Consider the following 24231-nt stretch of genomic DNA (forward strand, 5'->3'; position numbering starts at 1 on the left):
GGCCGCACTGGATTTTTTTTTTTTCTTTGTTCCCTTCCCTGTGGTTAGCAGGGCGCTCCAGAAGCCGGCCGGGCATGCGGCGCCCAGGGAACACGATCTTCCTGTGGGAGCCCCCGGGAAAGGACCTGCGCGATAACGTGACATGCGAACCGGCGCTGCACGGCCACGATAAGGCTCCATCAGATACGCGGGTCCACCAAACAGACAAGGGGAAGTGGCGATAAAAAGAGGTCGGCTTTGCGTTTGATCCACTTATTTGGCGGCGGCCATGTTGAGGACTCGCAGCAGATTCTCTTCTGCGCTTCCCACTTGTGTCACTTATCAAGTGGGATCAGTGCAGCGTTGACTGCTGCTATTAGGAAGGCAAAGAAAGAACATCCACAATAATATAATGGGATTTTCTGCTTTTAATAACAGATTAGATGACACTATTATGAAAGATAATGCAGCATTTTTTGGCAGCCTGCTTTCGGATTGTGCCATATGGGCTTATTTGTATGTATGTGGGAGGTTATGTCTCCATTTTTCTTGAACTTGGCAACAATAACTGCCAAAGATTATTCACTGGAAGTAAAATGAAAATAGCGTGACGATGTTTTTATAGCTGGCCATATTAAGTTTGTTTTGTTTGGGTGATTGTTCGGCATGCTGTTGAATTTTTGTTTTTCTTTTTCTTTTTTTTTTACGAGTCATGAGAGGTTCCTTTTAAAATGAGTTTAATGGGACGAGGCCACTAGATGGCGCTAATGCGCTATCCTGAAAGTTGAGCACATGAATTGTGCAGTCCGGTTTTTCTCAGCTGACAGGTTGTATGAATTATTAATTTGTATGAATTATTAATTTATTCATGTATTTTATTTATTTCAATAAAATTATAGATTTCTGAACTGTATGATTTTAATTTTGTAGTACTCATATTTCTCCTCACTTTATTGTCTGAAAAATAAAAACATCAGCTCACAGTGTGAGACAAGTTGAGGAAATCACAAGCAGAAAGTTGATAATAATTACCAATATATAATTCAAAAGAGGTGAGTGGATTACAAAAAAAAAAAAAAAAAAAAAGGAATGTAGCCTTGAACACCACAGAACTGCGATACCGAAACATGTCTTTTTTTTTTTTGCTTTTGAGTTTTTGTTTGCAGTCCCTCTAAATTACAACACGACCTTGAATTGTTGATTATGGTGCCCTTATGCGTCAAAAAGGAAATGAATAAGTAACATGCAATTATGTCCAATTATGATGCAGACTGCAGAGTGACTAATTTCCGCTTGCTACATTCTGTGAAAACAACACTTCAACATTATGTACTTAAAAAAAAAAAAAAAAAAAAAATGAACATGCGTTGAATTGAGCATATGACAAGAATAGATGATTTTGTTTTTTGTAAACATAATATATCATTAGAAATACGTACCACAAGATATCATTTGATAATTTCTGGTTATTTTTGTGCATTGCAACAAAACTGATTCAATACAGTACAGCTGCTGTTTCAACAGCTCTTTAAAAAAAAATACATAGCTTCATTAAAATTGACATTGATTATAGTATATTATGAGGCAGATGTGATTTTTTATTTTTTTATTTTTTTTTTTGGGGGGGGGGGGGGGGGCTGTATGTGTCCCACAGGCCATATGATCCGATATTGTCAGGGTATTATATTTAAAAAAAAAAAAAAAAAGTTCAGCTCACATGCAGTTATATCTGTCGGCCACTTGTGTGTGCTCAGGAGCTAAATGAAGCGCAGACTTTTGAGGCAAGCAGCCAAGCACGCCATCAAAGTGCTGCGAACCATCACTAACAAGCATTACGGATGCAAAATGACCTCACAAAAAAAAAAAGCACCACAGAGAGAGAACGCAAGCAAATGACTGGTGGAACGTTGCCTCTTTTTGGCATCCATTTTTGACCTTTTCAACAATCTCTGCACAAGTCAATGCGTCATCACTGACGGTTTCGGTTTCGGTAAACCGCAATTTTCCAGCTGATTGGCACCGTTTGGGATTCAGAAAGAAAAATGGTGTCCTTGAGCACATCCGGTTGAACACGTTGAATTGCCGCATTCGCTTGGGCGCGGCGATTTCACATCATTTCTTCTTACGTTTGCGATCACATCATACGTCCGGTAATGGAGGGAGGAAAATGCGATCTGGTTTCCAGACAAACACTTGATTAAAACCACTTTTTTTTTTGCAGAAGTGGCGTACGCATCATGGCAGCGCCACGCCTTCTTGCGTTTCAACTCAGCTCAAACACATGCAGCCGCAAAATATTGATTTCTCATTTTTCTCCGTCTCCCCTTGCCGTTGATAGAATTTACTCCAGGCTATCAATGTTTCAAGGAGGCCTCGAGCCCCTCCCCCCTTTGGCAGCTCAAGCTCACGCAGAAAGCGGTTGCCTTTTTGTCGTTAGTATCTGCGTGAGCGAGACGACATGGATGCTAACGGGGACGAGAATGAGCAAAGTGGCATAGCGGACGACAACATGGAGACACACAGGTACATGCGATCGTTCATTCATAGCTGGAGGTCAAAATATTGTCTGACTTGTAAGAACCGATTGGCCAACTCAAAGTAGAACTCGTCAGATGTGTAGTAGATTCAGCATATTTTAAGATGGCAGGCACCAGGTTGAGCAGAAGTTGCTGTTCTATATCTACGACACGATACGGATAGTGAACAATTATTTAAGAAATGCTTCTATTTGCGATGTTATGACACTTTAAGCAACAGATATTTGAGCACAAGGGCATACTGTATTTTTTATTTGTATTTTTTCGCTTTTGCGAAGAATAAACAATATTTCTGCAGATTCGAGGATTTGTGAACATCGGCATGGCTGTTTGCATAAATACTGATCCCAGCAGAAAGTAAAGTTGAAGGATCAGCAAAATGTCAATTGAATTGAAGCAAAAAAAAAAAAAAAATGTGTGGCAAAAACTGATCAACTGTTTTTTTACATATTATATAATTATGTCAATACAATATGTTTTTCTATTGAGCACAATATTACAAAGTACTCTTTTTTTTTTCTTGGTGAGCTATTTTTGCATTAATTGAAGTCAATTAAGTTCAAAGACGCTGCTGGTTTTTATTTTTTTTTTAGGTACAATGCAAGCTGCAAAGGCAAACGATAACTGCCTATTTAAAGTTAACGAGCAATATCGATTCTGAAGCCTCCGTATCGATACGTGTATTGTAATGAGGCCCGCAACGATATATTGCCGTATCGATTTTTTGAGCACACCCCTACTATTTGTAAAAGCTGCCACATTTAGGGGGGGAAAAAAACAACAAAACATTTACACTGACTAGAAATGTGGAAGTCAAGATGGTGATTTATTTTATTTTATTTTATTTATTTATTTATTTATTTTTGCCATTTGTGGAGACTGGGGTCAAGTTATATTTTACAATTTTAAAAATGTGCAGAATTTCACAAGTTAATTCATGTTAAAGGTTATTTAGCTCTTAATATGAAAAGTAAAATGTACTGAGTGGTCACCAACATCTTAAAAATGCAATTATGCCATCTAGTGGCAGAAAAATGACTTCAACACAAATCAATATCACACTTTTTTTTATTTTTTTTTATTTTAACTGAATTTTATGAGTTATTTGAAATGACTATAAGTGACTAAAAGATGCGGTCACATTTCTATTAGTTTAACATTATTCCCACTTTTATGTTAACAAGAGTATGAAAACTTAGGAAAAAAAATATTCTACATTTTATTGTACATTTAGAACAAATATAAAATTTGCAATTATTCCTGAGTTAACTGTTGAAGTCATGTGATTAATTATGATTAAAAAATGTAATCGCTTGACACCCCTAATACAAATATTGACTGTAATGATGACTTCACTTTAGCATTAGCGTAGACTCGTTATAGACAAAGGCTATGTGACCCGAACTTTCAGACTGCATCCCAATTGGATATATTTCCAATTTTTAATCTACATAGAAAAAGCCTGAATCAGATTTTGGGGGGGAAAAAAATGGATTTGTACTGTTCAGATTACTTGTTGTATTGAGCAAGCATTTCATGTTGCCATGTGAAAGATGCGTAAATATCCTGTTTCAATTAACTTTGTGGAAAAGGTGATAAAATAATGACTGATGCACCAATTTTGTGTTAATTTAAGTACTGTGTGCAAACTGACCTATTCTGTTGATATGAATCGACTTTTTTTTTTTTTTTATGACTACTTTCCCTTTGATCAACTAAAGCCAGTTTATCTTGCACATCCTAATCGGCGACAATCCCAAATGAAGCTTAAACCGTCAGACTTGCTCGGTCCGGCCCGAGGCGGCGAGCGGCGCCTGAATTTGAAACGTTGGCCCGATGACCTTCACCAGCTTGATGCGGGCACATTGATTTTTTTTTTTTTGCTCCCACATTACAGCTAATGGCTCGGATGCTGTGAATCCTATCTTCCCAGGGGGCAGCAGCAAAGGGGGAGGGGCTTGTGCAGCCGTGTTGACGCTCATTTGAGGAATGTGATATCCTGTGATCTCATTGACTGAAATTGACCCACTCCTGTGCACTTCCTGCCTACGGATGGAGCATTTTTTTTTTTTTTTTTTTCCAGTGTACCCCCGGGTTGTTTTGATGTCTCTCAGACTTGGTCAGCGTCCAAAAAAAAATAAAAAAATTAACATGTGTCTTTAAATTAGTGCTAACCTTTGATTTAAAGCGCAAGCAAAGTCGCTGTTAATTGATTTCTGACTAATTAGCGATGATTAATGACCTATTTGGCATTCTTCGTTTGGAAAAAAGAAAAAAAAAAAATCTGCGCAGTCGCCAAACAATTGCAAATCACATCCCAGCGTTTCCAAACAAACACGACTGCAACCTTTTAACGGCGGCCAAACACAAATGCTCTCTTTATTAATAAGTTTTTTTTTTTCTTCCATATGAATAGAGCCATTCTCATCATTTTATGCAAATCAGTGCATCTGCTGCTGTGCATCATAAAATAATGAGAGAGGAAAAACAAAACAAAACAAAAAAACAGTATTTCCTTGCTCAAATCTTTGCTGATAGCCTGAAAATAAATTTGCGTAGCACTTAACCCCCCAACGGCACACAACTGGAATTAATTGCACCTTTTTATTGGTGTGCTTGCTTTAGCTGTGATGCATTTTTAATTTACAGCACTGGTCTATTGGCCATGGCGCGAACAGAGAAGATCCTTCACGATCCATTCCAAGATGCTGGCAAACCACCAATTTGTTGATGTTTATACAATCAAATCAAATAAAAATGTTGCAATCATAATACCTTCGTCAACTGTACAGAAAATGTTTGGCGCAACATTACAACGGTCTAAATGAGTCTGTTCATTGGAAAGCGAGTTGACGTGGCACAACTTACCCTCGTGTTCGTGCGTGTGGTTGGCTTGAACAGAATCAGTTTTCGCCAGCAGTGAAAGCAGCCGGAAGTCTGGCGCTAGCGTGTGCGTCAATGACTGGTGGGTCCTTATTTCTTGTCTGTAACCTTCTTGCCAGAATCAGCTATAGCTTGTTCCTTCTAAAATGTTTGTTACGAATGTTTGGGCGGCGTTTCCTCATTCGCACGTTACCACGTAACACCCGTAAGTTGATGTCGCGCTGCTAAGCCCGAAACCGGAAGTGCCACCATGTAGTTTCATAATAAGAGCGCCAACCGGAAGCGATGTTCTAAATGACGCTAGCTTAACTGCGCTAATTAAATTTGTGAACTGCATTTCTCTGTAATTCATTTCGGATACCCGGAACGTCATTTAAAATATCCAGAATTTCGCGTTGTGGATATCTTTTGGATATCTCATAACTGCGCAATTTCCAATTCGCTTTTCGGCTATCGTCCCGTAAAAGCATTTCAGATATCCGTAATTCGGATATCCATAACTGCATTTCAGATATCTTAAATTAGTTTCGGATATTTCGGATATCCGTAATTGCATGTCAGATATCCTCCGTATATATTGCATTTCAGATATCCGTAATTAGCATTTTGGATATCCGTAACGGCATTTTAGATATCCAGAAATGCATTTCTCTGTAACTCATTTCGGATATCCGGAACGTTATTTAAGATATCCAGAATTTCTTTAAAAAAAATAAATAAATAAATAAATAAATAAGATATCCAGAATTTCACGTTGTGGATATCTTTTGGATATCTCGTAATTTCCAATTCGCATTTCGGCTATCGTCCCATAAAAGCATTTCAGATATCCGTAGTTAGATAACCGATAGTGCTTTGGATATCTCTGCAATGATGGCATCTTGGTTGGTCTTTCTGCATTGCGATTTTGGATATCGCTAACTTTGATGACTCGCCCACCCTTCTCATACGCAATAAGCAACTCGTTATTAAAGCAGACGAGTCTCAAAACATGCTCCAGCATATAATCCGTATCTTCGATAGCCGTCGTTCTGACCCCGAGACAACATGCTAAATGTGGTCCTCAGTCGTGTACGATCGTCACAAGGGCGAGTGCGCAACGTCTCCCTTCTCCCTCCAAATGCTGTGACCTGCGTGTCACAGCAAAGCAGGCCACTGATGCAGTGTGTTGTGGCCCCGGGGCGCGTGCCGGGCCCCGTGATTGGATGGATTCATGTGCTTGGGTTTTGCTCACAGGAAAAAGGTCCGCTTTTGTCTGCTTGACACTTTTAACCGTACGCTCACGCACGGCTACTGCATGAACGGTGAAAACGGTCAGAATTCATGTAATCATACATGATACAAACATGGAGTAAATTGTGAAATTACATGCATAAAAATCATCTGGTGACCTCTCACAAAAATTCATAATTTATTCTCTGGACATTGTAAAATGATTTTTTTTTTTTTTTTTTTTCTTATTTCCTTGTTTTGAGACAATTACAATCATTTTCCCAATTCACTACTGAAGGACATAATGTGGATATCGTTTACTATTTGAATTCCAAAAACATTCGAATGGGTTATACTAATTTTACCCCCAAAAAATATAATAGTCCAAAAAATTAAAACGGAAAATGGCTTGTCATTAGTTCAAAATATATTAAATACAGTAATATAATGTCATAAAATATTCAGCATATATGTATAATGAATTTATTCTGTTATCATGATTTAGCATAATTATTGTGATATTACATCACAAATTGATTCATATTCGTAGCTATTTCTCAAACGTTACACTTTTTTTTTTGCAATATTAAGACTTAAAAATGCAATATTTAACTTACCTCTGATAATATTATGACTTTAACATAAAAATAAGGATTTTTTTTTTACATGTTATATAACAACTTGATTCCCATAACATTTGATTTCATTTTTGGAAAATTGTGATTTTTTTGTGATAATATCCTAACTTAACTTTAGTAATGTAATGACTATTATCTGAAAATGATGAATTCATTTTCTTACAATTATATCGTATTGCAGTTTTTCAATAATTATTTCTAACGATATTCTGGCTGAACTCACAACTCAATATGACTTGTCCTGTAAAATTATGTTTTCCTCACAAAATTAAGACATGAACATGAAATAATACTTAAATAGTGTTGCAACTATACTGAGAAATGTACAATTGCCGTAGCGCGGTATATTTGGATTCAGTTTTTTGTGTTTATGTTTACAACTTCACTCTCATCCACTCTTCATTTTAATAACATGAAGCACTATGAGTTGCATCGTCATGTATGAGAATCACTCTTTTACATCAAGTTTGATCGACAAAATTACCACTCAATTCTCACTATGATATACAATATTTCTGTTCCCAGTCATATTTCAAGCATACAAAAAGAGCCAAAAGAAAGCGGCAGCCTCTCTTGGAGTCCAAGTTGTTGGCTGAACTTTCAGCGCCGAAAGGCTCGCGCGTGCGCACGCAGCGGCTCGTTACGCAAGCGCGTCCGTTTGCTTGCAGCCGCAAACCGCACGTGACTCCGCTCGAAAACTAAATGGAAGGCCGCGCACGCCGCTCGTGCACGGATGACTGCGTGGAATAAATGCAGCGTGAACGCTTCGCGATGTTCAAAACACCACGAGGAGAATTACAAACGATCGAATTATGGATGAAATAATGATGCCGCGTTGAGGTTTTAGATCCAGTTTGGTGGTTTATATCGGATTTAAAGGTTGACAGTTGGCAGGCAGTTAATGATGGAGTTGGATTATGTCGTCAGCTTAATTTTAAGCTCTCCTGCGTGTAACACATGCCGTCTTTAAAAAAGCCCCATACCGGGATCAGATTTCGAAGTCAGCTATTGCAAATGGGTATGCAGAAATAATGCAACTATAACGTCCCCCGCCCACCACTAAACCGCGTCACGTCGCTGTCGGCGGCCTAGTGGAGCGGAGGTGAATTTAGCCCAAACAAGCGTGCTCATCCAGGCGACGCCCCATTGGACTCCAGCTGTTCTGTTTGCCATTGATCCCTCTGTTTTCTGATGCACTGGCCCGGAATGTGATGTTATTTCATTACCCGGGCAGAAGCGACAAGCTCGCTCTCCTCCCCCCCCCCGGGGGGGGGGGGGGGGGGGGGGGGGGGGCACGGGGCCAGTCACTCGCTCGGACGGGGGCCACTGTGAGCAATCACGAGGGAACGAGCGCGGGGCTCAGTCTGACAAGAAAGGAAAACAAAAAAAAGTCGAAATAAAAAGCAAGAGGGTGGCAAACTTTGCCGAGGCGAGAGATTTTCAGTGCGAGTGGCGGAGGGTTGGCGGGTGGTTGTGGGGGGGCTCTAAATGCCTTGACGGGAAACGCTGGGAAGGAGCGCCCGTGCCCGTGCCGAGAACCTGTCAGCAGCGATGAACCCGGACGACAACGAACTCGGCATCTTCACTGTCATTCAGTGAGTAGGCCCCCGGTGGCCCTCGTGTTGTCTCGTGATATCACTTTATTATGCTTGCTGTTGCACGATATTGTGGGAAATTCACAAGTAACACAAGTGTTAGGGACTGCACAATATTGGAAAAAATAAAATAAAATATATATATATATATATATTAGAGGTGTCAAAATTAGTGCATTAATTTTGAGTTAATTTAAAGTTCCTTTAATGCCACAAAATTTTTTTAACGCACGATTAATGACCGCCCCTTAGTTGGAAAGCAACAATTCCACTCGCAACGCAGCAAACGTATTTAGCAGTAATGCATTTATGAATAATGCATATATTTGTGGAGACTGGGGTCAAGTTGTGCAAAATGTGCAGAATTTCATAAATTGCTTCATGTTAAAGATTAGATTGCTCTTAGTATGAAAAGAAAAATTCACTGAACTGTCACCATTATCTTAAAAAATGCAATTATGCCATCTAGTGGCAGAAAAATGACCAACACAAATCAATATCACACTTTTTTTTCCTCCAATACATCTTTTTAATTTTAACTCAATTTTATGAATGAATGAAATTGCTGTATCAATGGCTAAAAGATGGAGCCATATTTCTATTAGTTTTTTTGTGTGTTTTTTTAATGAGCATGATAACTTAAAAAAATGTTTTCTTGTTCATTTAGAACAGAAATAAAAGTTGCGATTAATCGCGAGTTAACTATTGAAGTCATGCGATTAATTACGATTCAAAATTTTAATCGCCTGACACCCCTAATAAACTTAAAAATAAGCATTTTTTTTAAAGAACTAAACTAATAAAAACTAACAGAACCACCCTAAAAACTAATAAAAACTACCTAAAATGAAAAATTGCAAAACTATAATAACCCTGCTGCCATATTACAAATAAATTGGTTTCTATACTGTAGCATTTTTCTAAACATGTAAAAGCACAAATAAATTATTTGTACAATTTTTAGGACTAAACACAATTTCTCTTCATAACATGATGTGGCCCTTGCGTCCTTCAGTTTGGACACCCCTGAAGTAAAAACATTCACGTGCCCTTATTGCTTAAGCGCGGTTTGAAATTCATGCAGAACGGCTGCACTCTGCTTATTTGCAGCTTTTCGAGGCGTGCGGTTATCCGACGGAAAGGATCTTGCAAAATTGAAAGCACTGTTGGGTTTTTAAGTGGCCAAGTGTTCCCAGACGACTGCATTCAGCTGATTCGAAAGTAACTTTGGGGAGGGGGGGGGGGGGGGGGCGGGTTCGAGTACGGGATCAGCGGGTCAGCGGGATTGGACGCGTAAAGCTTCAGCCATATTCTCCTTCGATCACGCTGCCGTCTGACCTTAATATCCGCCGAAGCTCACGTTGGCTTGGGGCCCGCAAGCCCGGAATGGGCAAACACAACTGTCCACAATACGCTGAGTCTCTCAAAAGCTAGCGCCAAAGGACACTGTTGCTATTTTTAAAGCAAATCAGGCCTCATCGCTTCATTCACTGAGTTCATTCCCTCTACAGTACGCTCTGCTCTCGCAAATATACTATATTGCTTTTTTTTTTTTTTGTCCCTCAACAATCTGGGACATCAGATAAAAAAGAAAAGAAAAAAAAAGTGCGCTTCATCTGTTTCATTAATGAAACAGATGAAGCACACTTTTTTTTTTTTTTTTTAATAACTACCATCGCTTTAAGCGACCACTTCAGGTCAGAAACTGTATCAAAGCCTTCATACAAAAACTCTAGCAAACAAAAACCTTAAAAACGTATAAATAGGTTTTTGGGAGTGCTCATTCACTCCCAAAAACGTATTTATACGTTTTTTTTAGGTTTTTGTTTGCTAGAGTTTTTGGATGAAGGCTTTGATACAGTTTCTGACCTGAAGTGGTCGCTTAAAGCGATGGTAGTTATTACAAAAAAAAGAAAAAGTGTGCTTCATCTGTTTCATTAACCTTGCCTTTGTTATGCTGTCCCCACAAAAAAAAGAAAAAAAATGTGAGCCTGACCCTGAGTCAGACAACATTCTTTATTGGGCGCATCAGTGGCAGCAAAGGCTTACAAGTTGTGGCACTTTAATCGAGGCGGGTTGCCTCTTGACTTGAGGAAGGCAGCTACAGATTGCGGCTGGAAAAATCACCCGCTCGCATCCGCCACTTTTTGTTTTGTAGTTACTCGCGTTTAGTCATCCATTACTGTCTGACATATTTATTGATTTATGCTTATTAGTCTGCCCAGCACCCAGCATAGATTTGCACTAATTACACAGCTGGGAAGAATAACTTAAGGCGTGCTATTACAATACGTACTGCGGTGCCGCTAAAATGAAAACGGTTGTGAGCGAGGACCGTATGAATTTTTGGGGGAGAGCTGAGTTTAGGAGCGAAATTATGACTCAGCGGCAAAAGCCAAAATCTGTCACAATGGTCCGCAAACATGCAATGATGAAACCAAAACTTTTTTTTTTTAAATTCATTCATTTGTCTTCTGTTTTTGATTGACTATCGACCAGTATAGGATTGGTTTGGTTTGTTCATTTTTTTCCTTTCGGACACATCACAGCTTACGTCAATCACGTCACATCATTTGCAACATTGACATCCGAAGCCGAAGTTTATTCGAGACCCGTCCCCATCGACCCATTACTATAACGCATCAGTCATATACATTATTTAGAATAGTCATGAATTTTTATCGTTATCCATCCCATACGATCCCAAACACTGGCCGTGTCTAGATTGCGGCTTCGCCCCATTCATTCGGAACTGGTGAGTCAGTTCCCAGACGCCACCAGCAGGTGGCGTCTTCTCTTTCACCAGTAGCGTCTTCGCTGACCTCGGATCAGCTTTCGCACATGTTGTGGTTTCCAGAAGAGGAGCTCGGCTTGCATTCTGCCCATTGCTATTCAAGCAATTTTTGCCTCGATTCTGCTCAGCTAGCACCACTGGTTGCTAGCGCGTTGTAGTTCTCCTGATGCCTCCTGTTTCATTAAAATCTAAATCTGCTTGGTTAAAATTTGTATGGCTGATTTGGCATGGAATGAGCCTTATCGTCATGAGGGTAGTGCGTGCTTATCTAAGGCAAAGAGAAGCTTATGAACTGAACATGCATGATTTTTGAATGTGGTCGGAAGTGTAAGTAGTAAATACCCACCACCAAAAATTGGGGTAAGATTGTGAAGATGATGTGCAAATCCACGTGCATGGATTATTCCAAAAATGTATGGAGTATTTCAGTCTATATATTTGTTTATACCTGTCCACAGTATAAAACTTCATTTTTACATGAGAAAAAAATGATTGCCAACATTAATTAGCTGCCCACAGCGAGGCAGATGCTCTCAGTAGTCAGATATTTGATGTTAGCAATTTCTGGCAGAGAGTTTCCTTTTTAGAAGCGATGCTGCTTTCATCAAAAGATGGTCGGAGGCGCATGAAGAAATTTCAGCCCGACTTGGATCACAGATGAGGCTAATTGGCTTTTGGTGGGCTTTGACAGAGGTGGCCCGTCCGATGGGCTTGATTTATGAAGGCTCGGTTTTACTTCTTTGAGATAACAGACAACTGAAACCTGTTCTATCAAAATGTATGTTAAAACCTGAGTTTTTGTTTTGTTTTGTTTTTTTACTTGCCTCATTGTATGATTTCAAAGGGAATCACTGTTATTTCCTTCGCCTAAGTGATTTGGTTGATGGCATTTTTCTATGCAAGTGTGATACTCAGCAGTAATTCTACTTCACTATCCGTCCTCCTTTCCTCCATTTTCCATTGTTGTCACTGCGCCTTTTCTGGAAATGTCCTTAAATTCACTCGCCGCCATTTTCACATTTCGCAATCCCGTTCGCTCCCTCCCGGCTGTTTTACTGGATTTTGACTGATTTTGGCAAGGCCCACAGAATATTGCTATAAAAGCATGGAATTTATCAAAAGAAAGATTCAAGTCTCTTCTTTCATCAGGAAAAAAAAAGTATGTTTCTATCTGTTTACGTTTTGCAGCAATTAGCATTAGAAGAGAACTAAGTTTCATCAGTTTTCACAAATCTATTCAAAATTGTAAGTAATTTAGCTTCTTTTTCTAGATGGCCCTGGCGGGTTTTTTTGTTTTTGTTTTTGTTTTTAACACTAGGGGTGCTAGTTAGTATTTTTTTTAATGGCAAAATAAATAAAAATGGATCTATATTGCTGATTATGCCAGACCTGACGTGTGAGCAACGTTTCACGAGTTTTCGTGCATGTTTAGACCCTCGAATCAGTGCTTGTTTTCTGGGTGAACGGCGTGTTGCTACAGCAACAAGGGACCACCTTGCAGCGGTCACATTTCGGGCCTCTAATGAATAACGTTTAATATCCAAGGCCGTTGACACAAACTGTTATCGTCTCTTTGTGACCCCCCAAAAAAACGATACAAAAGTGTTTGGAAGCCAATTGTGATGACGTGCGATGGAGCGGAAGCATCAACAGTTTCGAAAAGGTCAAAATCATAAAAGCGGAGTTATCATGTGCAGCTGGGAGCTCAGTTGGAGAAGTCGGGGTGTTTTTTTCTTTTTTTTTGGGGGGGGGGGGGGGGGGGGGGGCTTTATTAGGTCCATGCTTGCTCTCCAGCTGTTGCTTTTTTCCCAGCAACAATATATTGCACAGTCACCGACTTCATGACTGTGTAACTGATTGATGACACCATCCGGTGGGGGACTTCTACATAGTAGATGGAATTGTCGTGGTTCCGAATGCACACCCTTTCACATTCCTACATCCCTGATCCTTCCTCGTTCCCTCCCTCCCATCCATCCATCCATCCATCCTCTCGCTCTGTTTTTCTCTCTCTCTCCGCTTCCCTCCAAAGCCGTTGTTCCTGCGCGCTTCCCGCACATAATTCCGCCGCGATGGAAATTAAATGAAGGTGGCTTAACGTAGGCATGCTTTGAAGGATGTAACCAGCGGGGCGGAGGGGGCGGGGTTGGGGGGGTTGGTGGTGGTGATGGAAGCTCCACGCACACTGCCAGATCCTTTTCCATGCGCTGTAGTGGATTTGCGAGGCGAGGACACAGCAATCACTCAGCCATGCAGGAAGCCTAAACAACAGGAATAATCTCTCCACCTGACTTGTGGAAGCTCCACTTTTTTTTTTCTCTCTCTCTCTCTTCTTGAATTATTTATCCCACCGCTGTCAAAGACGGTGTTCGGACAATGGAGCACGCGTGAAGCCGTGACATGGATGTGTTCAGCTTTGTGAAGATGCCAAAGCTGTCAGGGTGAGTCTCCCGACGCCGACGCCGATGCCGATGCCGATGATGCTTGCATGTGCCTGCGCCCGTCACCTGGTTGCCATGCGAGAGCACCGGCGTCGTTTCGGACGTGCAGATAACAATTAGGAAAAAAAAAAAAAAATGGTTGCAAGTTATGATGGCTGCTCCGAGGGAAAAGTGATGATGTGGTGAATTAGAGGAGAGAGACGGTGCAGTTCAGGTAGCGCAAACGCTCGGCATGCAAGTTCATATACGTGTTAAGATCAACAATATTATTCATGTCCTGACCCAATATTGACTTGAAGTGCATTTTCATATGTTGAATGAGTATCTTTCTGTTGGAAAAGACTGAAGCAAATGGCATAAAGATATCGTGAGAAACGAGGGGTTCCAACCTACGGCCCGTGGGCATTGCCCCTCAATGAAATTTTATTCAAAAATCCTATAACATTTAACATTGAATTTAATACAGTAAATAATAATAAACATATGTTTGCCTTATAGGAATCGGTTTGATTTACTCATCAATAGGGGTGTTTAAAAAAAAATCAATTCGGCAATATATCGCGATATTGCATCACGCAATTCTCGACTTCTGACTGGGACTACTTTGGCCTCTTTTCTAATCTTTGTGTTGTAGAGGTCCTTGAGAAACTTGGCTTCTTCATCGACATGCTTCAAAATGTTGTTGAAAGGTATCATGGCCACTTGTCCCAATACTTCGAGTTGCAGTGGTTGTTAACCTGGGTGGGATTGAACTTTCGGTGTTTGGTGAGTCAGTCTCAGGGGCAGAGGTCACGAGTCAAGACTGACGGATTTGTGATGAGAGGCCTTGGCCATCATTGGCTGCAGGTGATCACACTACATTGCTTAGCTTATCTGCGCTGCAGGGAATTAGTAGTCGACTGTTGTGATGGTACGCCGTGCGATTCCTGTATTATTGTTATCCCTTCATACTAACAATGACAAAGCAAAAAAAAACAAAAAAAAGTGAACGAACATGTGCAATATAAATATTCACATATAGCCTATAATGGAACGTATGGCGTTCCACAGGGTTCATTTCTGGGGCCTCTGCTGTTTTCATTGTGTCTGTTGCCCCTGGGTTCCATCTTAAGGAAACAGTGCAGAGTTTCGACACTTTTCTTCAAGTTAAAGACCTATTTAAGCCCTAAAAAAAAAACAAAAAACTTTTTTCACAGCCTTATTGGCAAAGCATAATTTGTGAACTTGTGTTTAATTATTTCTCGAACATGTACATGTGGAATGTGTGCAGGATGTAAGAAAGAATGCAAGCATATTGAGTAGGCGACTCATGCAACACCGCCACAGCGCAGTCAATATTGCAATAATGTGACATATAGTTTGCCAATGACTGTATACTCTTAAAAACAGTTGGGTCAAAAATAACCCAACTATAGGTCAAAAATGGACCGATCCTCTACTTGGGTCAATTTGACCCAACTTTAAGGCAAGAAATGGATCTTTTAGAGTAAAACAACTGAGAAATATTGGTCAGATCCTTTACTTAGGTCATCAAATTGGGTCATTTTGTATAAAACAACTCAAAAAATGTGACCCATAAAGTGGATCGGTCCATTTTTGATCCAGAAAAGGGTTGCGCTTGACCCAACTGTTTCTAAAGTGTAAAAGCGATGTCAGGCTTGAGCTGTTGGGGCGACGGAGAATATTAATCCCTGCATACGGCATAACATTTAAGACCCAAAGATCAAAATTCAATTCATTTTCAAGACTTTTTTTTTACGGTATTATCTTCAAATCTGTAAATTCAATGCTTTTAATTGAAGACACATTGGGAACCCTGTGGTTGTTGTTTTATAAATATTGAGTTGAGTGTTGGGAGTAAGCGTCCTAACTGCATAGTTTGATGTTCTGTGATGCTCCTGTGTGGCGTGACGTTTGCAAGGCGTCTCCCAGTGGACCTCCGACGTCACTGCAGACTGTCAGCGTTAAGAAGTGCCACACAGCAGCCTTCCCTGCAACAACGACATTTATTTTTTTATTTTTTTTTGGTTTTGTTTTTCTGACCCCCAACCCCCCTCGAGCTGCCAACTCGAATTTGAGTGAGCAGAAATCTGTTTAGCTCAGGTTTGATGGAGCATTTAATGGCCAATGTCTGCATCTACATCTAAAACTGTTTGCTTTTCTTGTTGAACGGTACTTTGTGATAAATGCTGTGGGTGATTCAAAAAAAAAAAAAAAAAAAAAAAAAGAATCATCATAAATCGAATCTATTTCGCCACATGATTAGGAACACGTTCACGTGTCCGCTCTCTGCAACATGTGTACGTGTGATCCGTTCCTCGCACCATTTATGTCATGTAAATCGCTGGTGCGGACACTTATTGATTAGCCTAAATGTCGGTCGGCCGGCTTACGCAATGGCTAACGGCTGCGCCGCTCGGAGCAGAATCTCAGAGGAGGAGGAGGAGGACATCAGAAGTGGGAGCCAGCTGGCTGACGGATGAGGTCTTAGGCAAGCGTTTTAGTCTGTTCTGTCCTTTCGAGCTCAGCGGCGAAGCCAGTGAAGAGCACGCTGAGGTGCACTGCTGCATCCGTGACGTCACAGGGAGAAGCCAAAGATAAACGCAGTGACGTAGCTTGGGGCTGCGATGAGGGCGCGATCATTGATGGCGGAAGATTTTGATAAGAAGACAAATATATATATATTGCCATAGCCGGATTATAATACGACCTTATTGCAGAATTTATTTCATCTGTCTTGACTTACAAGGTCCAGAAACAGAAATTAAAAAATAATAATAAAATAAAATAAAAATATATATTTCTTATTAGTATTTTTTTGAAGAAAATATATTAATTTGATAACCTCATTATTTTTCCTGGACAAAACACATTTTACAACTTGTCAACTGAAGATGTACATGAAAAATAATGAAGTTAAAAAAAAATTAATTATAGATACAAAATCTAAACTTTTTACTACTGAAAAAGGCTAAATAATAAAGTATCCCTTTAAGTTGCGACTTCTCAGTCTTCAGACATACTGTTAATGTGCTGCCATAGGTGCTGCTGTTTTGGTTGGCAATGAAGCTCAACTGGGCTTTTTAATGCCTCTGCGTGAACAATACTGAGATAAAAATAACTTCTTTTTTTTATTTTTTATTTTTTTAAACATCTACAGAAAAAGGAGGGGTCAATTTGAGGGTTAAATGGATGACGCACCTGGCAGGCAATTATTTGAGGCATGATGTCAAAAAGAAGGGCGGCCACTATTTATTTGTCTTATTCATTCATTCATCTTGCAGTCCACTTTCTTGTGTCATGTGCAGTTAGACACTTTCGTCCCCGCTATAGTACAGGAAGCATGACTTTAATCGTTTTTTGTTTTTTGTTTTTTTTACGACTTGAATAAGAAGATTAAGAATTAAAATCTCTTATGAATAAAATATAGGATTTATTCCAATGAGAATTTAGCTCATTAGGAACTTGTAAAACCTTCCCATCATTATATACTGTAACGTAATTGACTGTTTGTGAGTATAATGTTGAGTGTTTTACTAATCGGTATGACCTCATGTAGTGTATTAATTATTTATTTTTTTCTCTCTCTCAGCTGACTCCAAGTGAGGCAGCGGGATTTGGGAGGCTCGCTTACTCACAGTTAAATATCCGGGGCTCATCGTGGGTGGGATGCTTCCCTGATGCAGTATTATTCCTACCCAGAGGAGATTAGCTAACCAAAAAAAAAAAAAAAAACACGCACACACAACCTCTTTCTGAGGATACCCAGGTTGCCCGTGGCAACAATAGCAGTGCTAATAAAAGACAAACAGAATTCATCTGGTAAAGTAGAGAAACATTGACGGGAACGTTATTGAGCAGGAACACGATTTAATAGGGGTGCGATCTCGCGCGTTGCTACGACACGGTACGTGGCCTCCTTCTAAATGGTCACACTTCGTGGCCAAAGGGAATATTGTTTTTGAAGCTTCGACCCTCGCGGAGATTTTCAAATGAAGTGATCATCGGATTAGGGAAGAGGCGGAGAACATCACTGATTGAAAGGTTTGCCACGATGAATCCTTGACGCGAGTAATGACTCCAACCGGTGTGGTCGCCCCCTACTGGAAATTGCGAGGAATTTCAGGTTAAAGGCCAAACCAAACATTTAACACAGTCAATGGCAATGAATCCTACGGAGCCCCTCTGGTGTCAGCGTCTGAATTTGCATTCATTTTTTTGCTAATCTGTACCCACAGTTTAGTAAACTTTTTTTTTAAATTTTTTTTATCTTAAACTGTAGACTAGTTTTGGCAGCTTAACGATGCATTAAGGATGAATGGATGACGGAAAGATGAAGTTTCTTTAGCCAAGTCTGGCGTATTAATTGCGGAGCACAACGAAACACGTTTGCGTTCGGGCTGAACACGGAAGTAAAAGAAAGAAAGAAGACAAGTGTTCCAGCGCCTCACAGTGGCACAAGCGCAACATTACACATCCACTGAATACATAAATCTTCAGTTTCAGACGGAAAGAAACAGCCGTTCGAACGTGCGTGCGCATGCGTATTACATAACGCCACAGAGGAGCTAAACAGTGGTTACGGTTTACTAAACTGTGGGTACAAATTGTTAAACTGTGGGTACAGTTTACTAAACTGTGGGTACAGATTAGTAAACTTTAGGTACAGTTTACTAAACTGTGGGCACAGATTGTTAAACTGTGGGTACATTTTACTAAACTGTGGGTACAGATTAGTAAACTGTGGGTACAGTTTACTAAACTGTGGGCACAGATTGTTAAACTGTGGGTACAGATTGTTAAACTGTGGGTACAGTTTACTAAACTGTGGGTACAGATTGTTAAATTGTGGGTACAGATTGTTAAACTGTGGGTACAGTTTACTAAACTGTGGTACAGATTAGTAAACTGTGGGTACAGTTTACCAAACTGTGGGTACAGATTAGTAAACTGTGGGTACAGTTTACTAAACTGTGGGTACAGATTGTTAAACTGTGGGTACAGTTTACTAAACTGTGGGTACAGATTAGTAAACTTTGGGTACAGTTTACTAAACTGTGGGCACAGATTGTTAAACTGTGGGTACATTTTACTAAACTGTGGGTACAGATCAGTAAACTGTGGGTACAGTTTACTAAACTGTGGGCACAGATTGTTAAACTGTGGGTACAGATTGTTAAACTGTGGGTACAGTTTACTAAACTGTGGGTACAGATTGTTAAATTGTGGGTACAGATTGTTAAACTGTGGGTACAGTTTACTAAACTGTGGTACAGATGAGTAAACTGTGGGTACAGTTTACTAAACTGTGGTACAGATTAGTAAACTGTGGGTACAGTTTACCAAACTGTGGGTACAGATTAGTAAACTGTGGGTACAGTTTACTAAACTGTGGGTACAGATTGTTAAATTGTGGGTACAGTTTACCAAACTGTGGGTACAGATTAGTAAACTGTGGGTACAGATTGTTAAATTGTGGGTACAGATTGCTAAACTGTGGGTACAGATTAGCCACAAAAACACACACAAAAAATTCAAACCCTGACACCAGAGGGTCTCCGTAGAATCCCCTGCTCGCACTGCACCATATATAAATAAGAGCACAATGAAGCCGGTCCTAACAAGCTCTCATCCTGACCGTGTGGGATTAGCTACAAGGTAGTGGGAGGAACAGAAATGTAAGCATTGCATTATGTGAACCAAAAATAAAGAAAGAAAAAAAGAAAAAGAAAAAGAAGATGTTTTTTGCTCTCTAAAACTAAAAAAAGGAGTCATGGAGGAATAAAGCCTTTAATCGGCGAGGTTCCTCTCTGTCTCTACGGGCCTCGTCGCGGGAGGCGCTCCTCTCATCTGCCGTCGTTCCGCAGCTTTCACAAGCAAACAGAATCGCATTCGAGGTCTCGCACTGCATCTTTTCATGTCGCTCGTCACCGTACATGCGACGACGATGAGAGCTGCACGGGAGGGGATGCGTTCGGTCCATTTGGAGGAAAGCGAGACGTGGATTTTTTGCGACTTCTCATGGGAGGAAGTTGAAGTCCATCCCAGCTGACTTCTTGGACTAACATAAAAAAAAAATATTCACCCTCACATTCACGCCTATTTGCAATTCTTCATCTTCAGTCGACCTAAAATGCAAACATGTTTTTGCTGAACTGAAGTCTAGTAAGTTTTGCAAGATATCATGTAAAATGATGATAATGTATGTTGGACCAAGTAAAAAAAAATACAATAATGTGCAAATGTATGAATTCTCTAAATTGACATAATGATAAATTGCATTTCAGATGACGCTGTAATCTGATTCGACTTTTTCTTGTTTTGGTCAATCCCTTATTTTAGCCATAGTAGCCACTCTTAGTTTGCCAGATTTTATGCAGTTACGATCTACCTTATGATGATAATGTGATAATGTCACAGTTATGCTATTAGTCACTCTTATTTTGTCTAGTCATATAGGCCTTTATTCTATTATGTAGAATTGTGCATTGCCCTCACTCGGTTTATTGAATTTTGTCAGTCAGCAAGTTTTTAGATTGTTTTCAGTTTTGTTTTGTAAATTGAGTAAATTCTATTTCGTTTTCAGAGCGGATTTGTTAGTTTTCATTAGTTTTTCTTCTTTTTTTTCAAAAATGTTTTATTTCGGTTCAGTTTTTTATTAATTTTAGTATTAGTTTTTAGGTTTTTTAAACAAATATATTTCTTGTATGATAGATTAAAAAAAACACATCACGGTAAGTATTGTGTAGTAAAAACTAAAGCTGTTAAACGATTACGTTTGTAATCAGATTAATTGCATTTTAGGATTTCGATTACCATAATCACGATTAATCACTTCATTAAAAAGGCTTTTTAATCAACATTTTTTGCCTGCCAAATTTAAAGAGCACCTGTTATATGTTCATTCTTTCGACATTTAATGTCATGAGGATTTTTTTCCCACTGCACACTGCACACACTCGTCCTCTTTTTTTTTTTCTAATTAGTTAATTACTTAAATAATTTTAAATGGGAAAAAAATGACCCCGATTGTTTGACATGTACAAATATCCTAATGTCATATGCAAACATTTATATTAAATGCTTTACTTTAATGTATGTAGTTATGTTTATTGCTCAAGCACAACCTGTGCTACCTTTAACATAACCATCCACTGTCAGCTAAATGATTATGTGAGGTCAAAATTAGTAGTGTGATTAATCTGCGTTAATACATGATTAATGCGATAATTGGATGTGATTAATTAATTAGTTAGTACTTTAACTTTGACAGCACTTGTAAAAACTCAACAACAACAAAAACTACAAAGTCTCCAATTAACTCATTCACTGGCAGCCATTTTCACATTTCGCAATCCCGTTCGCTCCCGGCTGTTTTACTGGATTTTGACTGATTTTGCAAGGCCCACAGAATATTGTGTTCTATTGCTATAAAAACACGGAACATATCAAAAGAAAGATTAAAGTCTCTTCTTTCATCAGGAAAAAAGTATATTTCTATCTGCTTCCGTTTTGCAGCAATTAGCATTAGAAGAGAGCTAAGTTTCATCAGTTTTCACAAATCTATTTCAAATTGTAAGTAATTGAGCTTTTTTTCTAGATGGCCCTGGTTGATCTCCTTTGTTCTGCTGCCACCTGCTGGCCGTTTGTGTAATAACTAACATTTCTGCAACCGTTCTTTGCAGTTGAGAGGCTGCATCAAAGCTTCTGTATGCTTTAGCATAAAAAAAACCAAAAAACAAAAAAACAACAAAAAACGTATTAATACGTCTTTGGGACACTTAAAACATTGGGGGAAAAAAACGTATTTACACGTTATTGGGAGCAAATGCGTTAATTAGATTTACCAAAAAACTATTCCGCTACATTTTAGAGCCTTCGACTTGCATATCGTGTATCTTCCAATAGCAGAACGTACCCCACCAAACCTGCCGTATAAATGACAAGAGTAATGTGTCGTATGATTGATGGTGGCACCTCTAAAACAAAGACCAGAGAGATTAATATGGCTCTGGCTTGATGCGGTGCATGCTGGGAAAGCCACACGGTGCCAAAGGAAAAAAGTTGAGCCTTCTGACACAGTACATAAATATCAGGAAGAGAAAAAAAAAAATTTAAGTGCAAAAGGGAGTCGTAAAGTTACACTTCACTAATGATTTCACAAAAAAGGAAAAGAAAATTGTAAAAAAAAAAATGCTTGGAGGAGTTTGCATGGTTTGATTGCATATAGCTACACCTAATGGGCATAATCAATGTGAATTCTTCAAAGTCGTCTGTGTGTGTGTTGGGATGTGCGTCTCTTGGTGTGTGGCTTTTCTAGAATGCACATGAACAGGATTACAGCGTTTCATAACGCGCTCCAAGTCTTTTCAAGGCTATTCAAAAAAGAGATGAAAGCGAAAGTGAACGACAGTGATAAAGCAAGGATCACGTTGGTCATGCACATTTGATGAAGGGCTGAAAAATGATCCGTTGCAGTCTCCCACAAAGCATAACTCAAAGGAATTTCCTCCAAATTGCACTTCCTGATAACTTTGGAGACATTATTAACTAACTCATTCACTCCCAGCCATTTTCATGTTCTATTGATATAAAAACATGGACCCTACCAAAAGAAAAATGTGTCTCTTCTTTCATCAGGAAAAAAAAAAAAAAAAAAAAAAAAAAAGTATGGTATATTTTTTTTAATCTGTTTTTATGTTTTGTAGCAATTAGCATTAGAATTAGCTAAGTTTCATCATTATTCACAAACCTGTTGAAAATACTGGGAAAAAGAGCTTGTTGCAACATGGACCTGGTTGATCTCTTATACTTTGCTGCCACCTGCTGGCCATTTATTTTTTATTTTTTTGTAATAGCTACCATCGTTTTAAGCGACCACTTCAGGTCAGAAACTGCATCAAAGCCTTCATACAAAAACTCTAGCAAACAAAAACCTAAAAAAAAAACAACAACGTAAAAATACGTTTTTGGGAGTGAATGAGTTAAAATGTGGTTGGCGAGTTCAATCTTTAATTGACTGCATTTCATTGTGATCTGCCGTTCACTTTTTAAAGAACTCTCACGAGAGCAACTTTAACCTTCACATTTCGTCATTTGTATTCGTCGCGGGTCAGCTTTTATAATGATTCTTTTGGGGTTTCCTCAGAAAAGAAATTGCTAACATGAGACGCAAACAAAAACAAGCATTTGGAAAAAAAAAACTCACTGTTAATTTGACATAAAAATATCTGAATTGCCCACACTGTGACTCTTGGGTAACCTGTCCATGAATTGTGCAGCAACGGTTTACCCGCATGGCTCTCGACTACTGGTCCGGCGCGAGCGCGCAGCCATCATTTATTTATTCATGTCGACGGGAGGAAGATCATTTTCGCCGTCCACCGGAGGGTGAACCCTATTTAGTGACTCCGCAAACCCGAGTCTTGCAACTAACTCAACAGCAACACTGCTCGGGAAAAAGAAAGGAGAAATCAAAGATCATGACGGGATGCGTGCAAGGCGCTTCGGCTCATGTGAAGGAAGAATGGATTTAATTAAAGAGGCACTTTGTCAATTGGGGGGAAAATCTGGAGGGCAAATCATCTGAAACTGTAAGTGCCGTTATCGACTGGTTGTTTGTGTTAGATTTAATGCCTCAATTGGGGTCGCAAAATTCCACGATTAAATTTAGTTGATTTCAATGATAGTTAACTTTTAATAAATGATAGACATTCATGGCCATCGATAAGATGGGGATTGGCTTAAAAAAATAAATTAAAAAAAATCATTAAAAAAATAAAAACTATTTAATTTATTCTTACATTATTTTAAATCTGAAACTAGATGAATTCACGGGTGTTGAGCCGCAACTGCAATGCAACTGTCCATGCATTTCTGCAAATAGTGTCCCAGGTGTGTTAATTTACTCAACTGCAGGTAGGGAAGGCATTTTTGGTGCATAAGAATACATCAAGTGAAAGAGAGTTAAAAACCAAAGAAAAAAAAAAGGGCTATTATGAAAAATTCCGAAAAAATGGAAAGAAACTGAGAGAGATGCCCAGTAACATAAAGAATGGGCTGATCAAATGTCAATCTACTGCAAACGAATTGTCTTTGAAAGATATATCGCCACAACGTTAAATAATTGAATAAAAGTGTCAAGGGAAATGG

The 24231-nt window shown here is 39.3% G+C and overlaps 1 protein-coding gene across 4 annotated transcripts in view; it reads left to right on the top strand.

The window, feature by feature from the left end:
• Positions 1-2460: 2460 nt before the first annotated feature.
• The window catches only part of LOC144030602 (FERM and PDZ domain-containing protein 4-like), a 47670-nt gene continuing 25899 nt past the window's right edge, over positions 2461-24231 (top strand). For 2 of the 4 annotated variants that reach the window (XM_077537039.1, XM_077537043.1), the window contains exon 1: positions 8727-8844. In XM_077537039.1, the coding sequence (XP_077393165.1) occupies positions 8801-8844 (44 nt within the window). In that variant the 5' untranslated portion in view covers positions 8727-8800. Of the gene's footprint in view, positions 2503-8726; positions 8845-13779; positions 14080-24231 lie in introns of those variants that run through there. The other 2 variants (XM_077537041.1, XM_077537040.1) reach the window with 2 other exon arrangements.

The sequence above is a fragment of the Festucalex cinctus genome, chromosome 11 (assembly GCF_051991245.1).
Source record: "Festucalex cinctus isolate MCC-2025b chromosome 11, RoL_Fcin_1.0, whole genome shotgun sequence".
Classification (NCBI taxonomy): domain Eukaryota; kingdom Metazoa; phylum Chordata; class Actinopteri; order Syngnathiformes; family Syngnathidae; genus Festucalex; species Festucalex cinctus.